Source organism: Coccinella septempunctata, chromosome 3 (assembly GCF_907165205.1).
Source record: "Coccinella septempunctata chromosome 3, icCocSept1.1, whole genome shotgun sequence".
NCBI classification, from domain to species: Eukaryota; Metazoa; Arthropoda; class Insecta; order Coleoptera; family Coccinellidae; genus Coccinella; species Coccinella septempunctata.
The window spans coordinates 35,098,309-35,124,210 of NC_058191.1; the positions used below are offsets into that span (position 1 = coordinate 35,098,309).

The following is a 25,902-nucleotide window of genomic DNA, read 5'->3' on the forward strand; positions in this document are numbered from 1 at the left end:
GGCACTAATCCATTCTTTCCTAGGTCAGAACCATGCTTTCCTCACCGCAAACTGCGTAGTCGAGAGCGTAGGTATGGAAATAATTGGTCGAGGTTGATTGACCTTATTATTTGGTAACATCCATCCGTAAAGTACGCGAACCATCCATACGAGTCTGCGAAGAGATCAAGCGAAGGTTTTAATGAACGTTCACCGACTTCGGAAGTAGGTTAGAAGACGCAAAGGTTCATTCGGCTATTCGGAAGAGCATTTTTTGTTTACTGAAAACTGGAATAGTAATCAGGCGACTGAGCACGAACGATCCATGGTTAATTCATAAGGTGAATGCTTCGCAACGAGTTGATACAGATTATCACACTTTAAGATTGAACCAAAAATATAGCGAAAAAAAATTCTAAACTTATTAGGCATAATTTTTACTGAGATCAATTCCACGATATACAGATGAATTGGTCCCTTTTTGAAGGGAGATTTGAATTTGATAGGAAGCAGTTTTTAGTCTTTAATACAAAGTATGTTTTTTTTAATTGAATCATAAAGCACAGGTTGTCTGTTGTCTGCCACTCCATTATAGGAGTTACAGGAAAAATTGTCAAACTAAATTTGTTCTGGATAAATCAGTTTTCAATAATTTATTGATACAAACCGCCCTACTGGTTTGTATAAAAGGTGACAATCAGTGGCGGTTCCAGGAGTAGTTGTGGAGGGGGCATTATTTTATATTTGAAATTCCCTAAGAAAATCATCGTTAATCTGAATGTGGTATACTCTAAAAGAACAACTCTTCCAGTAATAAATTTTGAAATTTTAGAAATTTCAGAAATATATCTAATTGTGTGCTCTTTTTAAAATCAGAACTTTTCACTCAATTCGGAAACAAAAGAATTGAAGATTTGAAAATAATGAAACAAGAATGCATTTCAAAGAATAAAGTTAATAAGATTTTTTACTTCACAAATGGAGTCAAATTTTGCGACACAGAAATTGGCGTTTATTTATTGCAGACAATTTCAATTGAGCACATTGAGTAATTAGTAATAACTCCTCTCACTGATTGATTTCGACAAATATGCCAAAGGTTAAGTTGACGCAACCTATTAGAGAATAAATTGATGTACAGCTTGAAGAACTGAATTGATTTTCCTATCTGAATAACGAAAGTTTGAAGAGAGTGTACGATCAATTGAAAAGAATTATACTCAACATTTCTCAAACTCACTTGATAACTTGGCTAACCTAATTAAGCAAAAGTAAGTTGATGAAAATTATAATTAGATCATTTTTTTCTTTAGCTTGTTGTTGAGAGTCTTTGATGGAGTTCTTTGTATTATTGCCATGTTAGATTTGCATGCCTTGTAAATGAGTATTTTATTATCAATTGTAGTTCTTCTGATGCTTCGATTGGGTTTTCATGTAAGTACAGCAATAATTGCTTTTTCATCTCCGAAACTTTTAATTATTGTGTTTGGATTCGTTGGTAGATCGTGTATATGCAGCACATAAAAATACCACAATTAATACACCCTTGTATATCAAACACACACATACACACACAGACACACTTACATACAATACAAGGACCTCAAAATTGCCTTTGTTAATATGGAAATCAAAAAGGACATCAAAACCTTCCACTACAGCCATTTACACTTCAAAAAGACTCAGAAGATGTTAACTAACTGACTTGAGAGAAAACTAAGGAAACTTCAATAGATGTTCACCTACCATGTCACCATAGTGCATTAACCCATTAAGTCCCAGAACTATTTTTCATCGAATTTTTTTGTGAAACTTCGCTGATTTCATGTTTTCGGTGACATGTGACTGAGAAAAATATTTAAAAAAATCCTAGCCACTCCTCCGCGTTGATATTGAAGGTTTTATAAACGTGCCATATGGCATCACGGGTACTAAGAGAGTACCGGGTTTCGAGAAGGTGGGAATGAAATGAAACTCGTCAGAAACACAAAGTAGAATTCATTATTACATGAGAAATATATTTATTGAATGGGTTTGTTAAAAAAATCATATTTCAGACATATCACTGGGTGTGGTAATTCGCAAAACAGTCTAAACACAGTCCCACACCACATTTTTGGCATCCCATGCGCGTTTGAGATGTGCACCTTTCCAAAGCACATCTCAGTCTCTTATTATTTTCATTTCTTGTTGCGTTTTTCAATTATCAAGTGAGGTTGAACCTTTCAAGAACGTGTTCGAACGTGAACAAATACAATAGCCCGCGAATCATGGCACACAGAAATAAATAAACGGACTACAGATTGTTGTGCCGTATGACATCACGGGTACTTAATGGGTTAATTCATATATGGTGTACTGGTCATTAAACTGGCTTGTAGATAATATAAATTTGATTTTCAAAAAGAATCATTTAATAAATCAAAAATATTTTTTCTAATGCCTACTTCATCCATAAAAAAAAATTTTTTGGCTTTCGGGTTTTTCCTATCAAAGTGGTCACTGAGACCACTCATTGGAAAACCTTTTATGTTGAACTAAGTCTTGAATGTCTCTGATATTATTCATGGCGACGCAACTGGATATCCCCCCTATAATGTCCATTCCAGAAAGGATCTACGCTCTTGATTCATCGAGCAGGAACTCTGAATCTCGTTGCACAATCCGCTTGCTCGAATGATCAACTGGTTATTATCCTCATTTTTCTCGCGGCTTAGATTACAACTTGAAGCATACTTCCTAGTCGATATTACATCGTGCTGCGTGTGGTTGATCAATCTCCTCTAATAGCACTTCCATAAATCTCGAGCATGGGAGCTAGGGAAGACTTCAAGGGAGTTCTGATAATAGTTCTTCGTTGAGCTCGAATTGCAGGAAATTAGAAATCCATCGGTTATGTTTTTGTGCGGTGGTATAGATTGATCTTTGTGCATAATGATCATCTGACCATTTGAGGTTGTTCAATGGCTCTTAGATGAGATAGGTACTGCGCAAAAAATAAGGTCCGTGAACTTATTCTGATGAAATACTGAAAAACTTGTTTGTTTCCATTGAACTATAAAGATTATGAGAATAACTTTGATTTTTTTTAGTTTATCCACTCGGTGAAAGGGAAACCTATCTGGAAATCCGACAAAAACATATTAGATAGAAGAGTGTTTCACAATTTCTTGGATTTGTGGAAGCTGGAGAGAGAACCAAGAAGGATTACTCGAATGCCATATAAGGATTTTGCACACCTCACGAGGAAGGGCTGAGCAGCTTTGGGTTACCAACTTTCGAACACAGACAACTGCGTGACGATGCCATCCATACCTACCCTAAGGAGTGGTACCTCTGTGTATACTCTGTTATCTGTGTGTGGTACTACTATAACGAAAAAATAAATATGGATCACTGGATCAGGAAGAAGGTGGATGTCAAAACTGAGCCTTGGGGCAGTAAAAACACTTGTGATATGATATGTCTTTTTTGTCACAAGTTCCAATACTGATAAGTCTACTCCTTAAAATGTATCAAACATTCAGTATTCGAGAAGACTTTTACGAGCAACCAAAGTGAGTTTTGTATTAGTAAATAGGATTATGATACCAAGTGTACTGATTCTAAAATGGAATCTTTCATGTTGTCTTTCAAAGTGTTAGATCTCCATATTGATTGAAGTAAAGTCTTGCATACAAGTAAATATTGAATCGCCACTATAATCAAGTTCGCAAATGCATGAATTGCGTTAATGGCCTATTCTATCCTTAGCAGGATATAATACAGGTAATAGCTATCTTCCGAGCCAATAACCTCCAGCAAAATACTCTTAAACATCGTTTAAACAATCTTTCCCACAGGTGCATTATGAACAGTTATTCCTGATAAAAACTGACAAAACAAAGGGAAATTTACTTGCTGTCCATTATAACGTAGAATAGAGATAGACTTTTTGTTTCACTACGGCTGTTAGGTCATGGAGCTTATGAAACGTTGTCAATTTTCGATTATACGCATAATCCTCTGTGAAATAATCCCATTGCTTTATAATATGATATCGAATTACAAGGTGGAAAGAGAACACAACCTTGAGGGTCAGTGGTTCCGTGTAGAATTTCTCTAGGAAATATGAAGATTGGAGATTTGTAACATGTAACTAATGCTGAGAAATGTATTCTAGAATACATACAATATAGGTGATAGACTTTCATTGTTTAGTGATTCCCTGGAATTTGCATCTATACCGACTAAACCGGCTTCAGCTTTAGCTCACATAAGTAATTTGATGAATAAATTACTGCCATGTATTCCTGTACAAAAGGGAAACCCTGTAAAATGTAGTTCGCCACGATCAGCGAACAGGGATGTATTGATATCTAGTTAGCCTAGACCAATTCCATGCATAAAAAAAAATATTGCGTTACCATAGCAACAAACAATAACTCATTAGAAGTGGCAGTGTGAAGTTTTAGGTAAAAAGAAAGAAGATATCCACCGAAATTGTGAAAATCGAAAAATTGGAGTATCGAGCCATCATCAAGTACCTGCTTTTAAAAGGGTTAAGAGGTAACCAGATTTAAGAAGATATGCTTAATATCCTTGGTGATCAATGTCCTTCGTATGCGACCGTGAAAAATTGGACTGCAAACTTCAAAAGAGATCGGGAAGGCCAGTTTCCGTGTCAGTTCCAGAAAATATCGATGCAGTTCATGACATGATTTTATCAGATCGTCGAATTTGGCTAAAACGGATATTCTGAATATTTCATACGAACGCATTCATCATATAGTTCAGGTCAATTTAGACATGAGAAAAATTGCTGCAAAATGAATCCCATAAATGTTAATGTTGACCAAAATCGTGCAAGGGTAGAAGCATCGCGTTCGATCTGTGCTGGATTTGAAAACGATGTATACTTCTTAAACCGAATTGTTACTATGGATGAGACTTGGGTACATTTCTACGATCCAGAAACAGAGCAACAATCGATGGAATGGCGATACTATGGTTCTCCAAGACCTAAGAACTTTCGTGTCCAAAAATCTGCTAGAAAAGTTCTTGCTTCAGTTTTTTGGGATTGCTATGGAGTAGTCATAATTGATTTTTTGGATGAGGGTAGAACAATAACCGGAGATTACTTTTCGATATTACTGACCACCGGGAATAAATTAAAGAGAAAAGACGCGGAAAGCTATCCAAAGGTGTTTTGTTTTTGCATAACAACGCCCCTGCATACAAATCTCATGTTGCCATGCAAAAAATTCTTGATTAAGGGTTTGAATTACTAGAAAACCCCCCTCATTCACCAGATTTGGCACCATACGACATAATCTCTTTCCTCAACTGAAAAAAAGTTCAAAAGGTCGTAAATTTTCTTTCAACAAGGAGGTAATAAAAGCTGTGGAGGTCTGATTTGTAGAGCGAGAAGAAACATTTTTTTTAAAGGTCTAGAGACGTGACAGGTTCGCTGTAATAAATGTGTCCAATTAAGAGGAGAATATGTTGAGTAATAAAATATTTTGACATTGAAATTTTGTTTGGTTCTATAGTAGGCTAATAATTTTTCAATATATCCTCTTAAGTCATTCTCCCAAAGGCTGAAGATTAGGAGAATTAATGAAGCCGTAAGCCTCTGCCTGTCGTGAAAATTCACAACAAGGGTAGTCACCTATCCAGGTACTGAGGTCGATCAACACTGCTGGGCTCCTAAGATAAATATTTATTTTCCAATGTTTCCAAAATACACATCCGATCAAATTGAGAAGAAGTGCTTGTCTCTTCATAAAATTTTCTTCTTCTTTCTCTACTAATAATAACAAATTGGATCTTAATGTTATGAGATAATGTAAATGATTGGAAAGTTTTCACCTTCTGCTAGCAAATTAATGGTAACATTACAGTACGATACTATTTCTTGTTCAATTACACTTTTGAGATCAAATTGAGCGTTCGTTCCGAGTTGTCCTCGCCATTTCATTGGTACCAATCCTGCACGCGATCTTCAGGTCGTGAACCTACGCTCAGCTCAGCAGTTTATGGGTTTGGTTTAATAATAATGTTCTGAAGACAGCATACGGTTAATATATGAATTACATAATGTTATGTGGCGATTTGAATGTAGTCGTGCAGAAAATTATTACATTAATGCAGCTGTACCCATAGCCTTCATCATCTGAATTAATTATTGTTATCGGTAGTTATTTTGGTTCAATTACTTTTATTTCACAAGATATTGTTGAATTCAATAAAAATTTAAACCAAAGTGAAACATATATTATAGCAAATGTATTTTCATCCAGTCTCCAGTGTTCATGTTGAGCAGTAAAACATTCAGATTTAATTAAATTCGCACTAATGTATCAGAGCAAATCAACTTTTCTATTTTTTTCTTTTTAATTTTTGTTGAACCTAATTTAGGAATTTTAATAATCTTGTTTTTATCGACACAGACAAAATTGACTGATGTATCTGCAAAACCCCTGCTTAAACCTAGCTTATCAACTACACGTAAATCGACGATCAACCACACCAACGTGATGAAATGAACCTTTCAATAGACGATAGGTCGTTTATTTGGGTCCCATAAAACACGACTCAGCTCTTCGTGACTGGATAGGGAAAACGCCCAACCGTTACCAAGAATGGAAGTGTCAGTTTTTCGCATCTCTAAATTAAACACACCTTCTATAAATCTTCAGTTTCTTAACCTTTGCCATAGACGGCATGCCAGCTGTACAGCTTTACGTCAGATTGTTATTCAAGCGAAATGGACTTCGTAATCGTGTTTAATTGTCGCCAAATTCAGTTTTGAGTCTCATTGCTGGAGCCATGATTGAGATCTTCCAGAAAAATATGGAGATTGCTTTATTTCCTTGAAGATCTAGGTGCTATAACAGACTTCCCCTCAACCAGTGGTATTTTTTTCATTTTTATTCCTTTAAAGTACTTTACATGCAGGTTCTCATTTTCAAATTATGAAGGTTTTTCGAAGCCACTATTTCGAAGTAAAATCTAAAAGTGATATTTTAAAAAAATTCTAAGCTGAAACTTTCTTCTCGATTGCAAATATTTTTCAATATCCATTTTTCTGATCGTTATTTACTTGATTTATGTAGCTGTGTACTGTAGATCTACCACGGTATTGTTGTATGATTTATTCCAAGTATAAATGGAAGTTCATCACTGAAACAATATTTGCGAAGCCATCTTCAACAATGCCTCTGACTCATTGGAGTTCATATTCAACTCTCACATGACTATTTTGATACGTAACAGTAGGAAATATTGATTCTGATAAAATATTCGTACGAATATATATTTTTTTATTTGAATTAGTTCATCTTTTATTTTTATATGTGACTGAAAAACAAAGAGTTGCGATAGTTAATGAACATTTTTTTATATCTCTGACATGCAAACAATTATCTAATGTTTCTGTTTCCAACAAAGTATTGTTTAAACCAAAATGGCAAGGCTATTTGGCTCTGTGGATTATGAGGATATATTGAAAAATTCTTAGGCGACTATAGAACCAAACAAAATTTCAATGTCAAAATATTTTATTACTCAACATATTCTCCTCTTAATTGGATACATTTATTACAGCGAACCTGCAACGTCTCTAGATCTTTCAATAAAACCAGACCTCCACAGCTTTTATTACCTCCTCGTTGGAAGAAAATGACCTTTTAAACTTTTTTCAGTTGAGGAAAGAGATGATAGTCGGATGGAGCCAAATCTGGTTAATAAGGGGGGTGTTCTATTAATTCAAACCCTGAATCACTAATTTTTTGCATGGCAACATGAGATTTGTGAGCTGGGGCGTTGTCATGCGCAAAAAAACACCTTTGAATAGCTTTCCGCGTCTTTTCTCTTTAATTTTTTCCCGCAGAGTGGTCAGTAATGTCGAATAGTTATCTCCGGTTATTGTTCTACCTTTATCCAGAAAATCAATCATAATTACTCCATGGCAATCCCCAAAAACTGAAGCAAGAACTTTTCCAGCAGATTTTTGGACACGAAACTTCTTAGGTCTTGGAGAACCAGAGTGTCGCCATTCCATCGATTGTTACTCTGTTTCTGGATCGTAGAAATGTACCCAAGTCTCATCCATAGTAACAATTCGATTTAAGAAGTCTACATCGTTTTCAAATCGAGCACTGATCGAACGCGATGATTCTACCCTTGCACGCTTTTGGTCAACATTCAAACATTTGGGGATTCATTTTGCAATTTTTCTCATGTCCAAATTGACGTGGACTATATGATGAACGAGTTCGTATAAATTATTCAGTGCTTCAGATATCCGTTTTAGCCAATTCAGCCATGATAAAATCATGTCATGAACTGCATCGATATTTTCGGGGACTGACACAGAAATTGTGTATGACAAAATGAAACTCACCATTTCTCGCTTCAAAATAGCAAGTTGCGCGTCCAAGTTCGTCGATTTCCTCACTTGTCCAGTGGACGATGACTCTGAAGCTCCATTGACACCTTTGTGATGATGGTACCCCAAGTGGCCACTTACGAAAGGTACTGGCACTCCTTGGTGACTACGCGTGGAAGAAGTTCGAGCAGGGGTGGAAGGGTTGGAGTAATTTTCGTCAAGATTGAACCCGCTCAGGCTTTTCGGAAGGGGAGGCAAACCGTGTAGGGAAGACATCGTTCTCAACCTGGAAATGATAAATATTAAATTATAGAGGTTAAAGCTTCATTTTAGCGTCTTAATACGCTCCCCAAGTCCGTAGCTTGGTGGTTAAAGCGTCGTATCTCAATGAACTCAGTACATTGCGGTCAATGTACTCAGTACATTGCGGTTGCAATATACTGAGTTCGATCACGGGCTGGAGAAGAAATTTTCTAGTCGATACGGGTCACTGTTGGGTTAAAAATTAACAGTGCTGTGCCTAAGGTGGCGTAAGAACACAGTAAACAATACAGTGACTATTACCCCCCACAGTGGCGACATAGGCTGTCTCATTTTCTATTGGTTGATCCGCCATGTTTCGTCGGACGTCAAAATGACTGGTATTTGCATAGAATTTCTAACCTATATCATTATTTCCATGATTATTTGTCTACGTCCTTGACAAAACATGGCGGATTTTTGACAGTTTTATGACCCGTTGTCGCCACTATGGGGGTATATAGTCACTATAGTAAACAAAGCCTACACAGAACACAACTGGTTCTCCGAACTCCTACAAGCTCACAGAGCTTCTTAGGGGGTTCTTCGGTATCCTACGGAGAATCAGGATAGAATAATAATAATAAGAACGGCAGACTTAAATGAATAATAATCTCGAGTGTATTTCCTGTGAGCCTATTGTCTCATTATTGGAAACAACGGGAATCACTTAAAGTAAAAATTTTGATTAGGTACATAATAATAATCTTGACCAGTGTCATCACTCAAAAATAAAGCTACAAAGTACTACTAAGACAATTTTTATCATAAACATTCAAAACAATGAATGAATAAGTTTTCACTGTGGTGTGATATTGAGAACGAGACCAAATTTTTTCTTATCAATTATAAATTGATCATAGAAAAACATATGGATGAAATTATCGTTATGTATAAAAAACTACTGAAATATTCTCGGAAGCTTTCACGGAATCAATTTTATGATAATTCAATCATATTAAATTAGACTGATAATTAGATGAAGTAGGTATGACGTAATCATCTAGTTTAGATAAACACAAGCATGCCAATTATTCCTACAAGTTTTTCCTCCATTGGTTTCATTTTTATTTCTTGGGCAGAATTCCATTTTTCTCGTTCTTAAAAAATACTTTTTCTCTCCATGTCATAGAATATTTCTCTAGGGTAGGAATTTTTTCCATTTTTACTCTACGCCAGAGAAGAAAAATATTACTTCTCTGGCCTAAAAAGTATTTTTTTTTCAGATTCTGAAACATTTGTCCGAAAAATATTTTCTATTAGATAGAAAAATATTTTGTCTTGGCCAAAAAACATTTCTAAGGGTCCGAAAAATATTTTTTCTTAGTCAAAAACTATTTATTCGCGGAATCTGTTATTTTTACTCGGGGACGAAAAAGTATTTTGTAACATAGCGAAGGAGAAAGTTTCTTCGGGATAGAGAAATAATTTTTTCACGAGTAAAAAAAAATTTTTCGAGATCCAAAAATATTTTCTCATTCAAAATAAAAATCACGATAAACTGAAAAAACAAAGTACCCACTCCAATCAATATAAATAACACATGACATGAATTTGCGTATAAAGATGTGCCTAACAGAATTTCCACAATAATTAGCCTTTAGATAAATAAATTGCCGGTACTTTCCCCTCAGTATGTAAATTTCAAACAAAGTCGAATTTTGTGATGATAGGTATAAAATGAATTATGTGTTCAAGAGGAATGAACCAGATATTATATATTGCAAGATAATAACATACTTACTCGGCAATTTCAGTGAGCAAAGAATACGATCTCACTCAAAAACGAAACTGAAACTGCATTTCCATTCTCAGCATGTATGTAAGGCATCAGTGGGAGTGTTGAAAGGAAGAAAAGAAAGTAGAATTCATACAATCAGAAGAATCCGACGAGAATAGACCGTATTAAAATATAATCTCCTGACCTGACCTACCTTCACTAACTTATACTTTTATCTGAGGCTATTCATTAGCAACCGAAACGTGTTCTATCTTCGTAGAAATAGTGTTGATTAAGTGTTTCAGAGATTAAACTCATGCAGTAGGATATGTTTTATAGGAAGGGAAGCTCATAGAAATTATTTTATTTAACCATTCCCCGATCAGACAAAATTATTGAATTTATTCTGATCAATGTTCATCCCTGAAGAACTTAGAAACTGCAACTGCAGTTCTATCATAACTTCTTCTCAGAAGAACAATAGTTCTTCTTAGAAGAATATTATTCTCAAAATACGCGTTTGTAGCGTCATCCACTCACGCCTTCTTCATGTACCACTTTTTATAATTGACATCTTCATGGAGATTTTATGTTTATTCCCTGTTTGTAGTAACGATAATTCTTGTGAGAACACCTTGGATCATTGTCAATGATTGTTAAAAAAAAACATGTTATGAATAAAAATTACACTTGTGGATTGGAAAATTAATGACAGCAAGATTTGCCTTTTTGGTTTCATTGTGATAACTCCAAAAAATGAGAAAAACTCTAAAGGATACAATTTCACAATGAATGAAAATACTTAAATTATTTCTAAGTAGTTGATTTTATGTAAAAGATAAATTCTCCGAAAAGTAAATGTGAAAATTTCGAGTAGAAGAATTCGAAATTGTTCTACGATCAAATTCAATTCTCAAAACTTTTCACCTATTGGTGTAGATAAAAATTAAACACAAATTTCGATTATGAAACTAACAAATACATAGGCATAGAAACTGGTGGCAAGTAAATAAAATGTTTCGTGATAATGATAAATGAATTAGTGGAAACATATATTTGATGATTATAAACCAAGGTTGGTATCTCATTGATGATGGAAGTACCTGTGTACTTGAATTTCTTTATTGGCATGAAACAGCTATTAATTGATTCTTTCATCCATAAATAAATATTGTCAGATAGGTAGGGTGCTTATCAATTATCTCACGATAAGTGCAGCAAATATTGTAACCGGTTTAAAATCATCATTTCCTTCATCGATTCAATTTTTTACATAACATGCACAATGATTTTATAAACATTAAAAATTTCGAAGATATTCCAACAGACACTAAAACTTCTATATTTCAAAGATTAGTGTTAAACTAATAGTTTTATCATTATCATCGATTTTTTCAAATTGAATTAAAATGATTTCTACCGTGAAATTTTACAATAAAACTGGTGAACGAACGACAATATCAAAGCGAATTTCTAACGAAAATTCTAATTTTGTCCATCAGCTGACTGAATCAATTGAGCTTTTATTCTCCACTAACTCAATCCATTCAGGGAACTCATAAACTTTAACAAAAAAGTTAGAAATAAAATTCTCATGCATTTTATGTTAATTATAACTCAATTCAATTTGCAAATTTTATTTCATGGGAATTCCCAAATCAACCAGTTACACAATAAATAATGATGCCCAAATTACGAAAGTATTAATGATAACAATGTGCTGTTTTGTTTTTCGAGACATTCTAAAATTAAGATCGCATAATTCTATACAAATAAACAATTAGAGCCCAACATGAGGCTTTTGTTTCGCGACCAATTCTTAATCACATTTTTTCAGATCAAAATCAATCAGTCTTGAGTGTGTTGAGGTAAGAAATGCGGAAGTACAGCAGCATGTTATCTAATAATAAACGCATTCCGCCAGTTCTTTTGACATCGCTGGACTGTTGAGCATTCACATCGAAGAGAGCTCAGATACACGTTGGTATTTTGACATTTAAATCTGTGTATGTTTCAACTCTGTCGGATCTTTCAGCTGATTCAAATGACCGTCGAGTTCGTTAACATAACTTATTGGTAGACAATCTGAGATAAGTCACGATTAATGCATTCAATTCCGATAATTTTTACGTCATCAGTTGAGCATTTTAATAAATTTTCTAAGCGAAGAATAAATATTCAATTTTAAAGAGTACTGAACATTTTGAAATTTTGAAGCTATTTAAGGCTGAAGTTTGCATATTTTGTCTTGTTGTATTCCTGGCAAGGTAATCAATCCTTCCACGAAGCAAAAATTCTGTAAAATTCTTCTAAATATACGAAAGATAACATATTTTCAACCGAAGGCTATGGAAAATGTTTTGAGCTCAATTTTCTTGTTCTGAAGGCCTCTATAGACACGACATCTGTAGCATTATACCTCTGAGTCATTATAAAAAGATTTTCCAATGGTAAGACCAGGGATTCCGCGAATAAACATTTTTATTATCGATTTATACCATATCATTGTCATCCAACCTTGATCAACTTGTCCATTGCATGGTAGTACCAACATCGAAACAATGTGAGTAGTCTCTTTTCCAAGAACAGACCTGGTAATTCACGTTCCAAATGAGTTTTGGTGAATCCATTCATGGACTGGGAGGTGTTGACCTTCAAAAACTTGATCTATTATAAGGATGAACGTAGGAATAAAAACGGATCAATTTCGAGAATGGCATCGAACTTTATCGACATGAAAAAATTGCTTTAAATGTATTCATTCTGTTACCAAAGGATCAAGATGAAAAAATTTTTCGTTCTAAGTTTAAGTCTTATTGAAATTCCTGATATATTGGCTCAGTTAACGTATAGTTAACATCTCGTGATTACGAACAAACCAAAATATAGGAAGATGGGCCTATAATGGAATGGGATACCGAAATCACTCAAACAACTATCATGAACAAATAACAGACCAGCGTTTTTCGCTTTCACAAGAGCATCTTCAGATAGGTACTACCATAAGTACACGCAAGGTACTTCATAACGAAACATACGTTGTGGTTTATGAAACTCATTAGAGTGAAAACTGCTATTTTGAATTGGCAATCCTAACTATTTTTGAAGGGTTCATCACATTTCATTATACCTAAGTACCAAATATCAATTTCTTATTCTTCGTACAAATATTTTAACAGATTCTTGAGGTCAGAAGAAACACTTTTTTATACTAATCTTTCCGTCTCGGCCCTGATAAAAAGATATAGCCATTTCAAGTATTCATAATGAGCTGTGCCACCCTTGGAAAAACAAAATTACCTTCAGGATAACTATCTGAATACAACTGTTTGAAAGATCCACAGATTTGTATCAATATTGTTTTTCCAATTAATAGATTGAAAATAACACCTACCACGATTTTGTAAGAGAACCATCACAAGATCGATAAGAGATTGCAGAGGTTTGGAATGCTTAATACGTTCACACTGACAAATAATATGTTAGGCGATCAAAAAATTCGTCTTTGTAATGATAATAACCGTTTTTCCGGTGTATTCGTGTATCATTATTCCCGAAATACTAAATCTAGAATCCCACACGCATCGGGATATTCCTATTCAAATGATTACATCACCCCAAATGTATTTTTAGATGAACAAAAGTTTTGAAAAATGTGTATTATAGCTTTTCCAGGAAGTTATCGACAAAAACAAATTTGGCACTTTCAATTGATGGGTTAGATTAAAATGGGCGGGATTCATCATTATTCTCCGATTTCTCAACAAATTTTGGCCAAAATTTTCCCTAAGCCGAATAGTATCGCATTATATAAAAACGATCGCAAACGTAGATTTTTATTCCAGGAGGACTAAGATCAAATTTAAAACCGTTTCACTTCAGCCCTTAGTGTTGCAGCCCCATCGCCTATAATTTGAATAGAGAATATGGGGCGAGTGATACTTCCAGAGGCCTCCATATTCTGAGTCCAATTATTAAATTTTGTCTCATTATAACCGCGAACAACACCAGCTTTATTCGACGAACGACAAAATGTATCCGATGCTTACGTTGTGCAACTGGTTGCGTTGGAAATTTACAGAGTATGCATGAAAGAGACGAAGCGAGGGACGTGACTGTTTCAGGTCATGTAGCAATGTATCCGACCTTTAGTACTAGGAAATTGTCAGATGTATCTGGTCTGGTGTTTCACGCGCAACAATCATGAGAATCCTTAAACAACATAAATTCTATCCTCATAAGACTTTAGCTTAACGGCATTGTTAACCGGCATAACTGTCGGAATTCGTCAGATGAAAATCCTAATCTTTCGTGAGGTGCAGACTCAGCTTCCCCTAAAATTTTATGTTTGGGCAGATATTTATGGAAATCACACAATCGGCCTTTTTTTATAGGTACCCAGTAATCTAACAGACCAAATTTATTTAGATCTATTTATCCAGCCCTCTTGCAAGTATTGGAGAATAAAGAAGACCATCAAAAGATCATTTTCCAACAGATGCCGAACCATCTCATTTCATTCAACCTAAGCATCAGTTCTTAGATAAAAATTTTCCTCACGCCTGGATTGGAAGAAGGGGGCATATTGAGTGGCCACCCAGATCACCTGATTTGGCTCCACTGGATTTATTTCCTTAGGGTCACCTGAAATCCAAGATTAACGCTATCCAGCCGGAGTCACTGGATGTTTTGCGAACTCGAATCATTAACGAATGTGGTCAAAGTACACCAGAAATCTTGAGTAATGTACATGAACGTTTTCAGCAAAACTATATTACTACATGGAAGTGAATGCTGCCCATTTCCAGCATTCAATTTAGTAAAAAAAGTTAGTACTCTTTTACTATTTTACCAGTCATATTTGGTTATCGATGGAAATTTTGAAGCCAATTTTCAGGATCAGATACTACTCGATATGATCTTTAACATGAGGTATCGCAACATCCCTCATCCCTATTAAAAATCAAGGGTTTGTGCTCACCCCCGTTAGGGGGTTGCAGTTACGGGGATGCAGAGAGCGAAAAAGTTGTTCCCCCTCGAATCAGAAATTTTTCACCTTTTCATTTTTAAGCTGGAAAATCAAGGTGTTAAATTTTCTTCTGGACCACACTGTATTTCTGATCTGCCGCTGTTTTAAATGGCCCACTCTGTATGTCTCAAACACATGCTATACCGAGTTTGATGTCCATAAATTTTCTGCTCATACTATACTATTTTTTCATGGCATTTCAAGTTATAAGATTACTTATAGAGTAATTTCATCAGAACAATCTGACATCCTATCTGGCTGTGTTTCGAAATTGACATCTCGAAATGGTCATACGAGGAATTACGTGTGAGTGATAACCATAAAAGTACGTAAAAATCCATAAATCTATCGCTGAAAGGTCAACCGGCAACCACACCTGCTGCATTCACAACATTAACGTGCTCATGAACGAGCATACATGAATAAAAAATCAACCATCGAACAGGTGAATATTTTCACTGGCTGATGCGGTGACGTAGGGGAATTTGATTGATTCCTATGCTCACGTTTATCGGTTCTTGCGCTTTTCCAATCGGAATTTTCATAAGGTGTGTTGGAAAGTCGAATTATAATTGATGATCGCCAACCGTAATGATTCTGCCACAATGGTACACGCTCGAATTTGCATCAGTCGGATTGATGCACATTTAAATAACAAAACAGTTAGATTGTCATGATTTTGTGGCGAAGACAGGCTCAATTTATCATCGAGAAAGCTCGGCCGATTGAACTTCGACAATTATTATTGAGAAAAACCTGTCGGCCGCAATCTACGCGTTATTCTTGGCGATGAATAAGACATGTATGTGCTGAACAAAAAAGGAGGTACCATTAAAATTCAAGATATCTGAAATCTCCATCTCAGGAAGGTAGAAGATGATTGAGGCCCAATGAACCCTGTCGAATGGAGCTACTTCAACAAATTACTGCCCACTACACCTTAATCAAAATACAGGGTGTATTTTAAGGTGAGGCTTTTTTTCAACAGAAGGTAGAACTGGTCAAAATGAAGCGTTTCACCAAAAATCACCTAAACAAAACTTTCAAAATGACAAAATTGAAAAAAAATTGAAAATGATTACTGAAATAGATCCTAAATACTACCCTTGACCGTTTGTTAGCTGAATTATCGCAGAACAGTGGGAAAAAACATATCTCCTGATTCGACCATGTGGTTTTGTTTGGGATATTGGCTCGTTCGATATTTACGTGGTAATGAAATTGGATACTTAGGATTGCCGAATTGTTCTCATTATTATTTAGTAACTTACACGATTTTATGAAATGGCTCATTTCGATACCAACTGACTGAAGAGACTTAGGACACAAGTGTAAAAATATGGAATAATACTTCAAAATCTCACCAATAAAATTCGTCTAAATTATTCACGATTTTTTTCATAATGGGCATCACAATATTCTTGTTCGAACATTCCAACAATCGTCGTAAAAATGGGATGAAGTGGGGAAACATCATAGCACTATTTCAACATAACTAAAATAAGCACTTTCAAGAAACTGCCTCGATTTTCTACATTTTTTTCACCCTGAATAGCACGATGATTCTCTCAAAAGATGGTGCATCTAATCCGATGAACTTGGTACTGAACCATTCATTGTCCAGCCATATGTTTATGTTTTGTTTTTGCCGGAGTAACCTTCGACAGTCCCGTACTTGAAATTCAATTAAATTTTGTCGAACTTCTAGGGGTTGCATTTCAGCCATCTTAGATATTTTATATAGACACTTTTTGGTTGAACAACTTATTTTGATGAGTTCTACCTTCTGTCAAAAAAAAAGCCTCACCCGTGAAAACACCCTGCATTTCGGATCATATTTATCGAACCTTCGATAAAAAATAATCTTTCTACTAATTCAGCCCAATCATTGAACGAATAAATTTCGATAATAAAAACAGTAGAGGCCAAAATAAATAAAATAAACTGGGGAGGAGTAGAAATTGTTCCCACGCAATTCACACTCTCCAAAATGAATTTTCATGAAGGATATCCTTTCCATAGGCGAATTCAATAAAAACATTAATTCATCTAAACTTCACGGCTGGCTGGCCAAAACCAAGTATAAATCGTAAATCATATTAAATTTTCATACAGATCGAAATCTAAATTACTTCCTCTGCTACAATGAAAGTTAACTCTCGTTCTCGTCACAAAGCTATACAATTGTCTAAATAATCATGACCAAATCAAGTGATTCGTTCGTGATAACAGAAGAAAACATAAAGAAGAAGATGGAACACAGCCTCAATTAAACATCTATCTCTGTTCAGATTGTTACATCTACGATTTTCGTTACGTTATGCTTTTCGATTTGAAATGCAAAATTATTCTCACAATTAAATTCTTGTTACTTAACGAGTCTCATCAGTAAATGAAATGAGGTTTCCAGTGTTGCAAAAAAATAATTTCGTCATTTTCCTACAATCTCGTAACTAGTTAACTGGTCGAATAGACAGACCATTTCTGCTTCTTGAGGGGGGGCAAAGTTCAGAGTTCACAAATAATAACTGATAGGTTGGGTGGGGCTGACAAAATTTGAAATATCAGAAATTCAAGGTTTGAAAAACACGTAAGCTAATACTTGGTTGGTAACCCAGAGCAAGTCTTGAATATTCTACTCTACGAGGCATACTATCGCCTATTTGTCAATAGGCATGCAAAAATTTCAAAATGTTTCTGGAAAATGACGATTGAAAAAGTAATATATTGGCAACAAACGAGGTCTAAACTAGGTCTATTTAGCTAAACACTCGGTTGAACAGGTAAAATTTTATACCCCATCAATTATTCATACCTAGAATTAAGTGGCGTTTGTGGGTTAGAACAGAATCTACCTGCTTTATGAAGTACACACAACCGAACCCATAAAATCACCCAATATTAGGTGAAACGAGTGGTGAAAGCTCTGTTCATAAAAAAAATTCACTCACACGTGAATGGATATACTGAATTAATGTGGCTGATACATGGTGGAAATCATTTTCTTAAACTGAAAACGAATTTCCTGATTTTCAATAGGATTCTCCAACCACTGCATGTGTTTTTAGATATAACAATAGCCTCTTCAGTTAATTTAGATTTTAGTATAATGACGAATATTCAAAAAATCCGAAAATTAACTGAAGACTGAATTACCTTGGCATGTAGATGCTATCATTATAGGGAAACATGTGTAGTCATTACTCATCCTAGTGAAAATCAGGTAATTCAGTTTCACTTTAAATTAGTTTCTAACGGTAATAATTCTTAAATTAGTTGGAAATAATGCCATATTTTTATTGTTCATTTTATGATTTGAAGAAAATTAGTTGAGATACAGAAATTAGAGAATCACCTGAGACAGGTTCTTTGAATGATCCATTGGCTTAATATGTTATGAGATATCTCTTCCAACATCTTTAACTTGAGAAGTAATAATGAAAAATTTTATTTAAAAAATACTCCAGCTTTCCAAGTTATGCAATATTTGTCAGACGGTTCATCAAAACAATTTTACCCATCAAATAACATAGGAACAATATAACTGAATGTGATGCCACTATCAGACACCTACCTCGAATTGGCAAGTGGAAGTTATTAAAAAAAAAACACATATTTTCATCAGCCCAACAACGTTGGATATGTGGATCTCAAAAGACTGACATTTTAATGGTCAGTGAATTTAATACGAAGAATAACATGGGCGTGACTATCTATGTATCTGGAACACGAAACTGATGTGACCTGTTCCGGAAGCAGCTTCAAATAAGGAAGACGTGCACGACTTTTTTCTCCGTTGTCAGGTCAGGAAACCTAGTCGTGACTTTGGAAGCTAAGCCAACTTCTTCCTTTGAAGAGTGCCGCTTCAGCTTCCCACGATTTTCGCCATAAAATTCACAAAGAAGTCGGACCTGCACTGAAATCTGATCTTTGGACCTCTAACTACAAGTAAGGAGGTGAAAGTGAAAGATTGAAGGGAAGATTTCGAATCATACTGGGATTTTCTGGTAGCCATAAACGAATTAAGATTATATATGATTTATTTACTATTCTTCCATCAACTAATATTAAATTTTAGAAATCGAACAAAAAACTTATACAGTCGAAAGAAACACTTTTTCCTTTACCATTTTTTCCGAATCAGCAGTTATTTTTAGTTCTATCTAACGAAAGGTTTAATCGAATGAAATGAATTCCAGACTATAGTTTTTCATTTACGTCTTCCAGTTTTTTTATTATAACCATGACGTACCCAAAAAATACCAAAAATTCAAAGAACCCAACTCTTGAAACTAAGTTGAACGTTATCTAATGAATATTTGAGCGTTTTGTAATATAAAAGTATTCCTCATATTTTCTCGAATAATCGCTGTTTTCGAGTAATTTGATGAAATCAAAAAGTATCTGTGAAATTTAAAAGATTGGGCACTTTGGCTGAATACAACTCTTTTTAAAGGATCCACCGAGGGATCCACAGATGTGTAGTGTCACAGATATAGTTAGTTATTCTGAAAGTAATTTTGTTTTTCCGGAGGTGGCACAGCTTATGACACGGTATGGAAGGATGGTTTAATTTTCAAACTTTATACTCATCTGAAGTGTGGAAAGATGGTTCGCTTACTGGAAAATATGCTGTCAGATAGAAGGTTTCGTGTTTTTGTAGATGATAACAGTAGTAATTTCAAAACTTTGAATAACGGTCTTCCACAAGGATCAGTTTTAGCATCTCTTCTTTTCAATTTATATTTGTGTGATATCCCTACGACTTCTTCTGAGAAATTTATTTACGCTGATGATATTGCCCTCGCTTTCCGTCATTCTGATTTTAGATGCATAGAAAATAATTTATCTACGGATTTAGAAATTTTGAGGAATTACTTTTTCGAGTGGCGTTTGTGTCCTAACCCAAATAAAACCGAGATTTCGTGTTTCCATTTGAATAATCATCAAAAATATAGAAAATTGGGTGTAGTTTTCGCGAGAGTTTTCGGTAATTCTTTTTTGGAACATAACTTCAATCCGAAATATCTAGGTGTTAAGCTGGATTCCTCGCTGAATTTCAAAGCCCATTTGGAAAGTCTGCGTCTAAAGTTAAAAACCAGGAATAATATTCTCCATAAACTAGCTGGTACTTCATGGGGTGCTGATGCAGCCACTCTTCGAACGGCAGCCCTAGCTTTGGTTTTTTCGGCTGCTGAATATTGTTGCCCCGTTTGGATTAATAGTGCTCATGTGCAGAAAATTGATGCACAACTGAATCTTTCCATGAGAACCATAACTGAAACTATTAGATCTTCACCTATTCAATGGTTACCAGTGCTTTCAAACATTTTACCGCCTCATATTCGTAGACAGACTGCGGTTATGAATTCCTGGAAAAAATTCCAATCCTATCCAGACTCGTTCCCAATTCTATCCTATATTCCCGAAAATACCATTCCAAGACCTTTATGGTCCAACTCTTTTCTTAATTCGAATATAAGGGACAAAGACCTTTGGCAGTCTGAATGGAATAGGTGCACTATTTTCAACAAAGAATTAGTAACTGATCCTTCGAATAGAGTTCCTGGTTTTGATCTTCCCAGGAAAATATGGTGTATTCTGAATCGTATAAGAACAGGTCACGGACGTTGCAATAGCATGCTTTTCAGGTGGAATTCAGTTGAAAGCCCTAGTTGTGAATGCGGGGAACCAGAAGAAACCATAAATCATCTAGTTAATCATTGTCCAATTTATAAATTTCAGGATGGTTTTAGAGCTATACATGCAGTTTCCGAATCTTTTTTGAATTGGGTTGTCAATTTTAGGTCAATCTGACATATTGAATCTAATTTTATTATTTTACGTTTTTCTGCTTTTGTTTTCTCTTTATTTCAGATAAAAGTTTCTGGTATCTTGGAGAAGACTTTCTGGATCCTTTTTGTTGGAGAAAGAATCAATTTTTGCAGTGCGAGATGTCCTTCAATATGGAATATTTCAGCTTATTTCGTAAACAATTACAATCCACTACACTCACGGGGAGAAAGGGTTTTTTTACTGAGGTTTTTCCCTAAGCTCTTGTATCATACACCAATTTGTATGGTACCCCGTTACGCTAACCTCTGCTAAAACTGTATCTCATACACATGCTATAATTATTGTTTGCTGTTCAAGATTGTAATGCTTTATATCAAAAGAATATATATATATATGAAAACTTAAAATGGCTATATATTTTATCAGGGCTGAATAGGAAAAAAGGTATAGGTAAAAAGTGTTTCTTTTGACCTCAAGAATCTACAGTTAAAATATTTGTACGAATCAAAGACTCACCCTATTTATTATGAGAAATGAAACAGATATCATCTTTCGGTTAGGATTAATCCCCATCAGACAGGTAAGTACTAAGTACAGAATTGAATTTATGTATATATTAATTACATATGCTGAAATAAACATATAAAAATGCCAGCATTCGGAAAATTTTGTCTTGTAGTTCAAGCACAAATTAACTGCAACCCTATATTATGTTGATTTAGGGATTACAATTCATTAACAGATAACCATTTTCGAATTAGAATACCATTACACTGTGAAGGAGTAGATAGTTTCTTTTTCATTCAATTATAATTCGAGAAATTAACGAGAAGTTCAGCCAGTTTAATGAAATAAACGATACGATAATAATAGTTGGGACTTTATTAGTTCATGATTTCCATTCGACCCACTGTATGACTCAATCATCGACCGAAGCCAAGCACTGGATTTAATTCATTTCGTTAACAATCTAGATGTGATAAACACTTTGATCGCATTTTTCATTTCGATGCAGAGAAAATGTCTTTGTTCTGCTCAAACATCGATTTTACGAGCAACATACATGATAGCACAACTTTCTGCGAATCAAGGTTGAATGCAGCTTCATCAAGAATAAGTATACATAATCGATATGATTACCATTAAAAAAAACAGTCTCATTTTGAATTTGAAAACTTCAGGAAATAAGATGCAGCCTCGGATGCAGCTTACAACTCAGCGAATTAAAAATTTCGTGAAAAACTAACAGAGGGTTTCATAAAACTTTGATTGTCTGATCAACGATTTGACAGTCACTCGATTTCAAAAACGAAATTACTGAAACTTTTTAATTTCTGAATATATTGAAGGAGTAGTAATTGAGAATAATTAAATTCACGTATAAACCTCGGTATAAACATCATAATTTGATGCGAGAATGATATTCTGATTGATCATGACTGAATAATCGATTGAAAACAAACTGAGGTCTATTAGTCAATCAAGCATTGATTCCCCGATCAAGCTTTATGGAACCCGGGGTAAGTGATGCAACGCTCCCATATAATGTCTACTTAGTTTCATTTCTATCAGCTTTCTGGTTTCACAGAGGAAAATTAGAAATTGCTCTTCAGGTGTCATCCGAAGTATCATCTTCAGGAGGCTGTATCTAAGCAAATCTCAAAGGCACATTATTTTTTGGCTAGGAATCCCCCATCAAATTTTTTCCCAATTATTCGTTAGCACCCAGTAGATTTGCATTTCAAAAAGCGTTTCCCATGTAGTATTCAAACTCGTATTCAAATAAACGATTCAAAAAACATTGGCATGGGATGGGATTGCATACTTTGAATATAATTCCTTGAAAATGGAACCTTTCCCGTTGCATATTACCAACGCATTTTGCAGAAGCTATGACCTTCTGAGGACGTATTATGATACTCGTTGCGTAAGTTGTGGAATTTCCCTACCTGTCATAATCCAATGTCGCTCCTTTCCCCAAGTTAACAATATTAATATGGTAATTCCTCATGTTATCCTCGTTATCACATTCCTCACTTTTGACACTATCGTAAATATCCAACGAAGGCTTCCTCTGCCTCTTCATTATTTTCTCCTGCTCCATACGCATCGACTCCAACTCCTGGATCAAAAACTCAGCATTTTGCTTGTCGTCGAACTTGACACTTTTCTTCTCCATCGTCGACGAGTTGCTTTTCGCCGTCTGGTCGATCTTCTCCACAGAACCCCGTATCTTGGTCAGAGAATTTCCATGCGTTTCGATTTTTGCGTTATCTCCACTTTCTATAATGAGCACAGTCGAACCATTCGTTTCCACGTTGCAAGTTGACTCATATTTGTTGTTACCAGCGTTTATCGTAATTGTCGTACTATCGGCAGATACCTTATTGGGCTTCGAATTTGTCATTTGACAATTGTTTTTGGTTGTTTCTTCCCCGTTTGATGCCTCCAGAACACCGGCAAACATTTCGTCGATCAGCTTGTTGACGTGGTTCTTGTCTTTCAGCACATCATCCCATTTTTCGTCGGGTTTTTGAGTATCGTCGTTCGCGGGGTTCCCCAGGGTTCCAGTTGGTGACACCGAGAGTTTCTCCACACTGATCGACGGTTTGGGAACAGCGGCGTTTTGATTTGGAACGGTGCATGTTATGATTTGGGAATTAACAGTTACTTCATTCGATTGAGGTTGTGCAAGATCGGGTGGTTGTCTCGCTATTTTCTCCTGCGCTTTAAGTTGAGTTATTTTGATTGTGTTATCATTGGAAACATCGCGAGAGTTCAATTTGTTCATCGAGGTTACAATAACGTCGTTCTTCGTCTCCATCACTCCACTCAGAACTTTGTTATTGGAGATTTTATCACTGCAATTCACGTACGAATTGTTGATCGTCACTTTCTTATCGTTACAGTCCCTTTTCACTAAAACGTTATTGTTCGCACTCTTCATGTTGGACGATTGGAAAATCAGCGTCCTCGAGTTCGATTTCAGCTCATCGGAAATTGACCTTTCGTAAGCTGTCGGCCTTTTTAATGCGAAATTCACAGTCGACTGGGATCTGGACAGGTCTGTTGGTGGCGGTGGTGCTGTTCTTACCGGAATGGTATTGGTGTCTTCCGGCGTTCTCCTTCGTTTGGCCAACGCTTCCGCAACGATAGTTTTCGACGGTCTGGGCGGAACAGGTGGTGGAGGTTTGGTCATTTTGGTCACCGAACTGGAACGCATAGTGATCATCTTATTTGATCTCTGCAAATTAGAAAGGGTTATCCTGGAGGATGTCAATTCATCGTGGGGTGCTTCTTATAACTAGCTGGGATGGATTAATGGTTCTAAAATTTGAGCGCATTTTGGAGCGTGGTACGAAAAACAAATGACAAGCGATGTCGCCTTATCACTAAGTATGAACTGTCAGGTAAAACCACACAGTCAACAACAAAGATCTGTTTGTATGTTCAAATCAGCCAGTAGACGAAGCTTGATGTGTCTGTCGCACTGAACCGCATACGATTAGTTATCGTAGGAAAATTGACGAATTAATCCTCGTTATTCTGGATGAATCACACACACATACACACACAAACAAACGCCGTGAAACTGAACGAGCCGGAATGAACGTAAAAGTAGAATCGGCGCTCCGCAACTACAGGACAGGAAATAACAGAGTGTGGTGCTTTGGACTTTGGAGAACAGATAGCGATTCCACAGGTGAGAGAGGGGATCCGCACACTGACGTAACAGAAGTCTCGTTCGAAATGCAATTAGGATTTTTATCAGCGGGGGTGGTACGCCAATAAGGTGATATTCGCCGTGTAACGACCATTCTGTCTCATTGTTTATTAGTTTCCGCTTTGAAATAGATGAACGAAAGGGAATCGAAATTTTGTTCATTATACAGGGTGATTCTGGAATAGGTGGTCAAAAATTGAGAGCATATAGAGCTATCAAAAATATGACCATAACCTCAATAACATTTTGCTGTAAAATAAATATTAATTATTGATTAATAAATTTTTTCCTTTCCAAGAAACTCTGTGTAAACCCACCATAATAGTGATAATAGCTCGCCACTCAATTTGTATTTTGAAATTCATTAATATGAATATGCTCATATAAGGTAAGTCTCTTAACTAACTCGTACAAATATACAGAATTGGAATTCATGATAGAAGCTGTAAATTTACTATACGTCAGAAATTATATCATAAAAGGAGGAAGTTGGCACTTCAGCAATTTATTTATTTTTGTAAAAACACTACAAATAGTAATAAGGATAAATTCAGATGCATACCACCCGCCGATATTAATATCGACAAGTTTTATTATGATCTGAATTGAACTAGCCGATTTGCCATCGTCAAGGCCCCAAATGGAGTACGCTCCATCGAAGAAAAGCAGATGCTGACCTACAAATAGTATTTTCCAGAAGAGCACATTTATACAGGGTGAGTCTTTGACTCGTACAAATATTTTATAACAGTAGATTCTTGAGATCAAATGGAACACTTTTTACCTATACCATTTTTTCCTATTCGGCCCTGATTAAAAGATATAGCCATTTTAAGTTTTCATAATTTGCTGTGCCACCCCTGAAAAACAAAATTACCTTCAGAATAACTAGCTAAATCTGTGACACTAGACATCTGTGAATCTTTTAAACAGAGTTGTATTCAGCCAAAGTGCCCCATTTTTCAAATTTCACAGATACTTTC

General features: G+C 35.5%; 1 protein-coding gene across 5 annotated transcripts in view; it reads right to left on the bottom strand.

Moving 5' to 3' along the window:
* LOC123309276 (anaphase-promoting complex subunit 11-like) overlaps positions 1-25,902 on the bottom strand; it is a 46,617-nt gene that overhangs the window by 13,807 nt on the left and 6,908 nt on the right. For 2 of the 5 annotated variants that reach the window (XM_044892300.1, XM_044892301.1), the window contains exons 3-4: positions 23,145-24,439; positions 8,366-8,636 (exon numbers count right to left, since the gene is read on the bottom strand). In XM_044892300.1, coding sequence (XP_044748235.1) covers positions 8,366-8,636; positions 23,145-24,427 — 1,554 coding nt within the window. In that variant the 5' untranslated portion in view covers positions 24,428-24,439. Of the gene's footprint in view, positions 1-8,365; positions 8,637-10,394; positions 10,544-13,764; positions 13,900-23,144; positions 24,440-25,902 lie in introns of those variants that run through there. The other 3 variants (XM_044892305.1, XM_044892303.1, XM_044892302.1) reach the window with 3 other exon arrangements.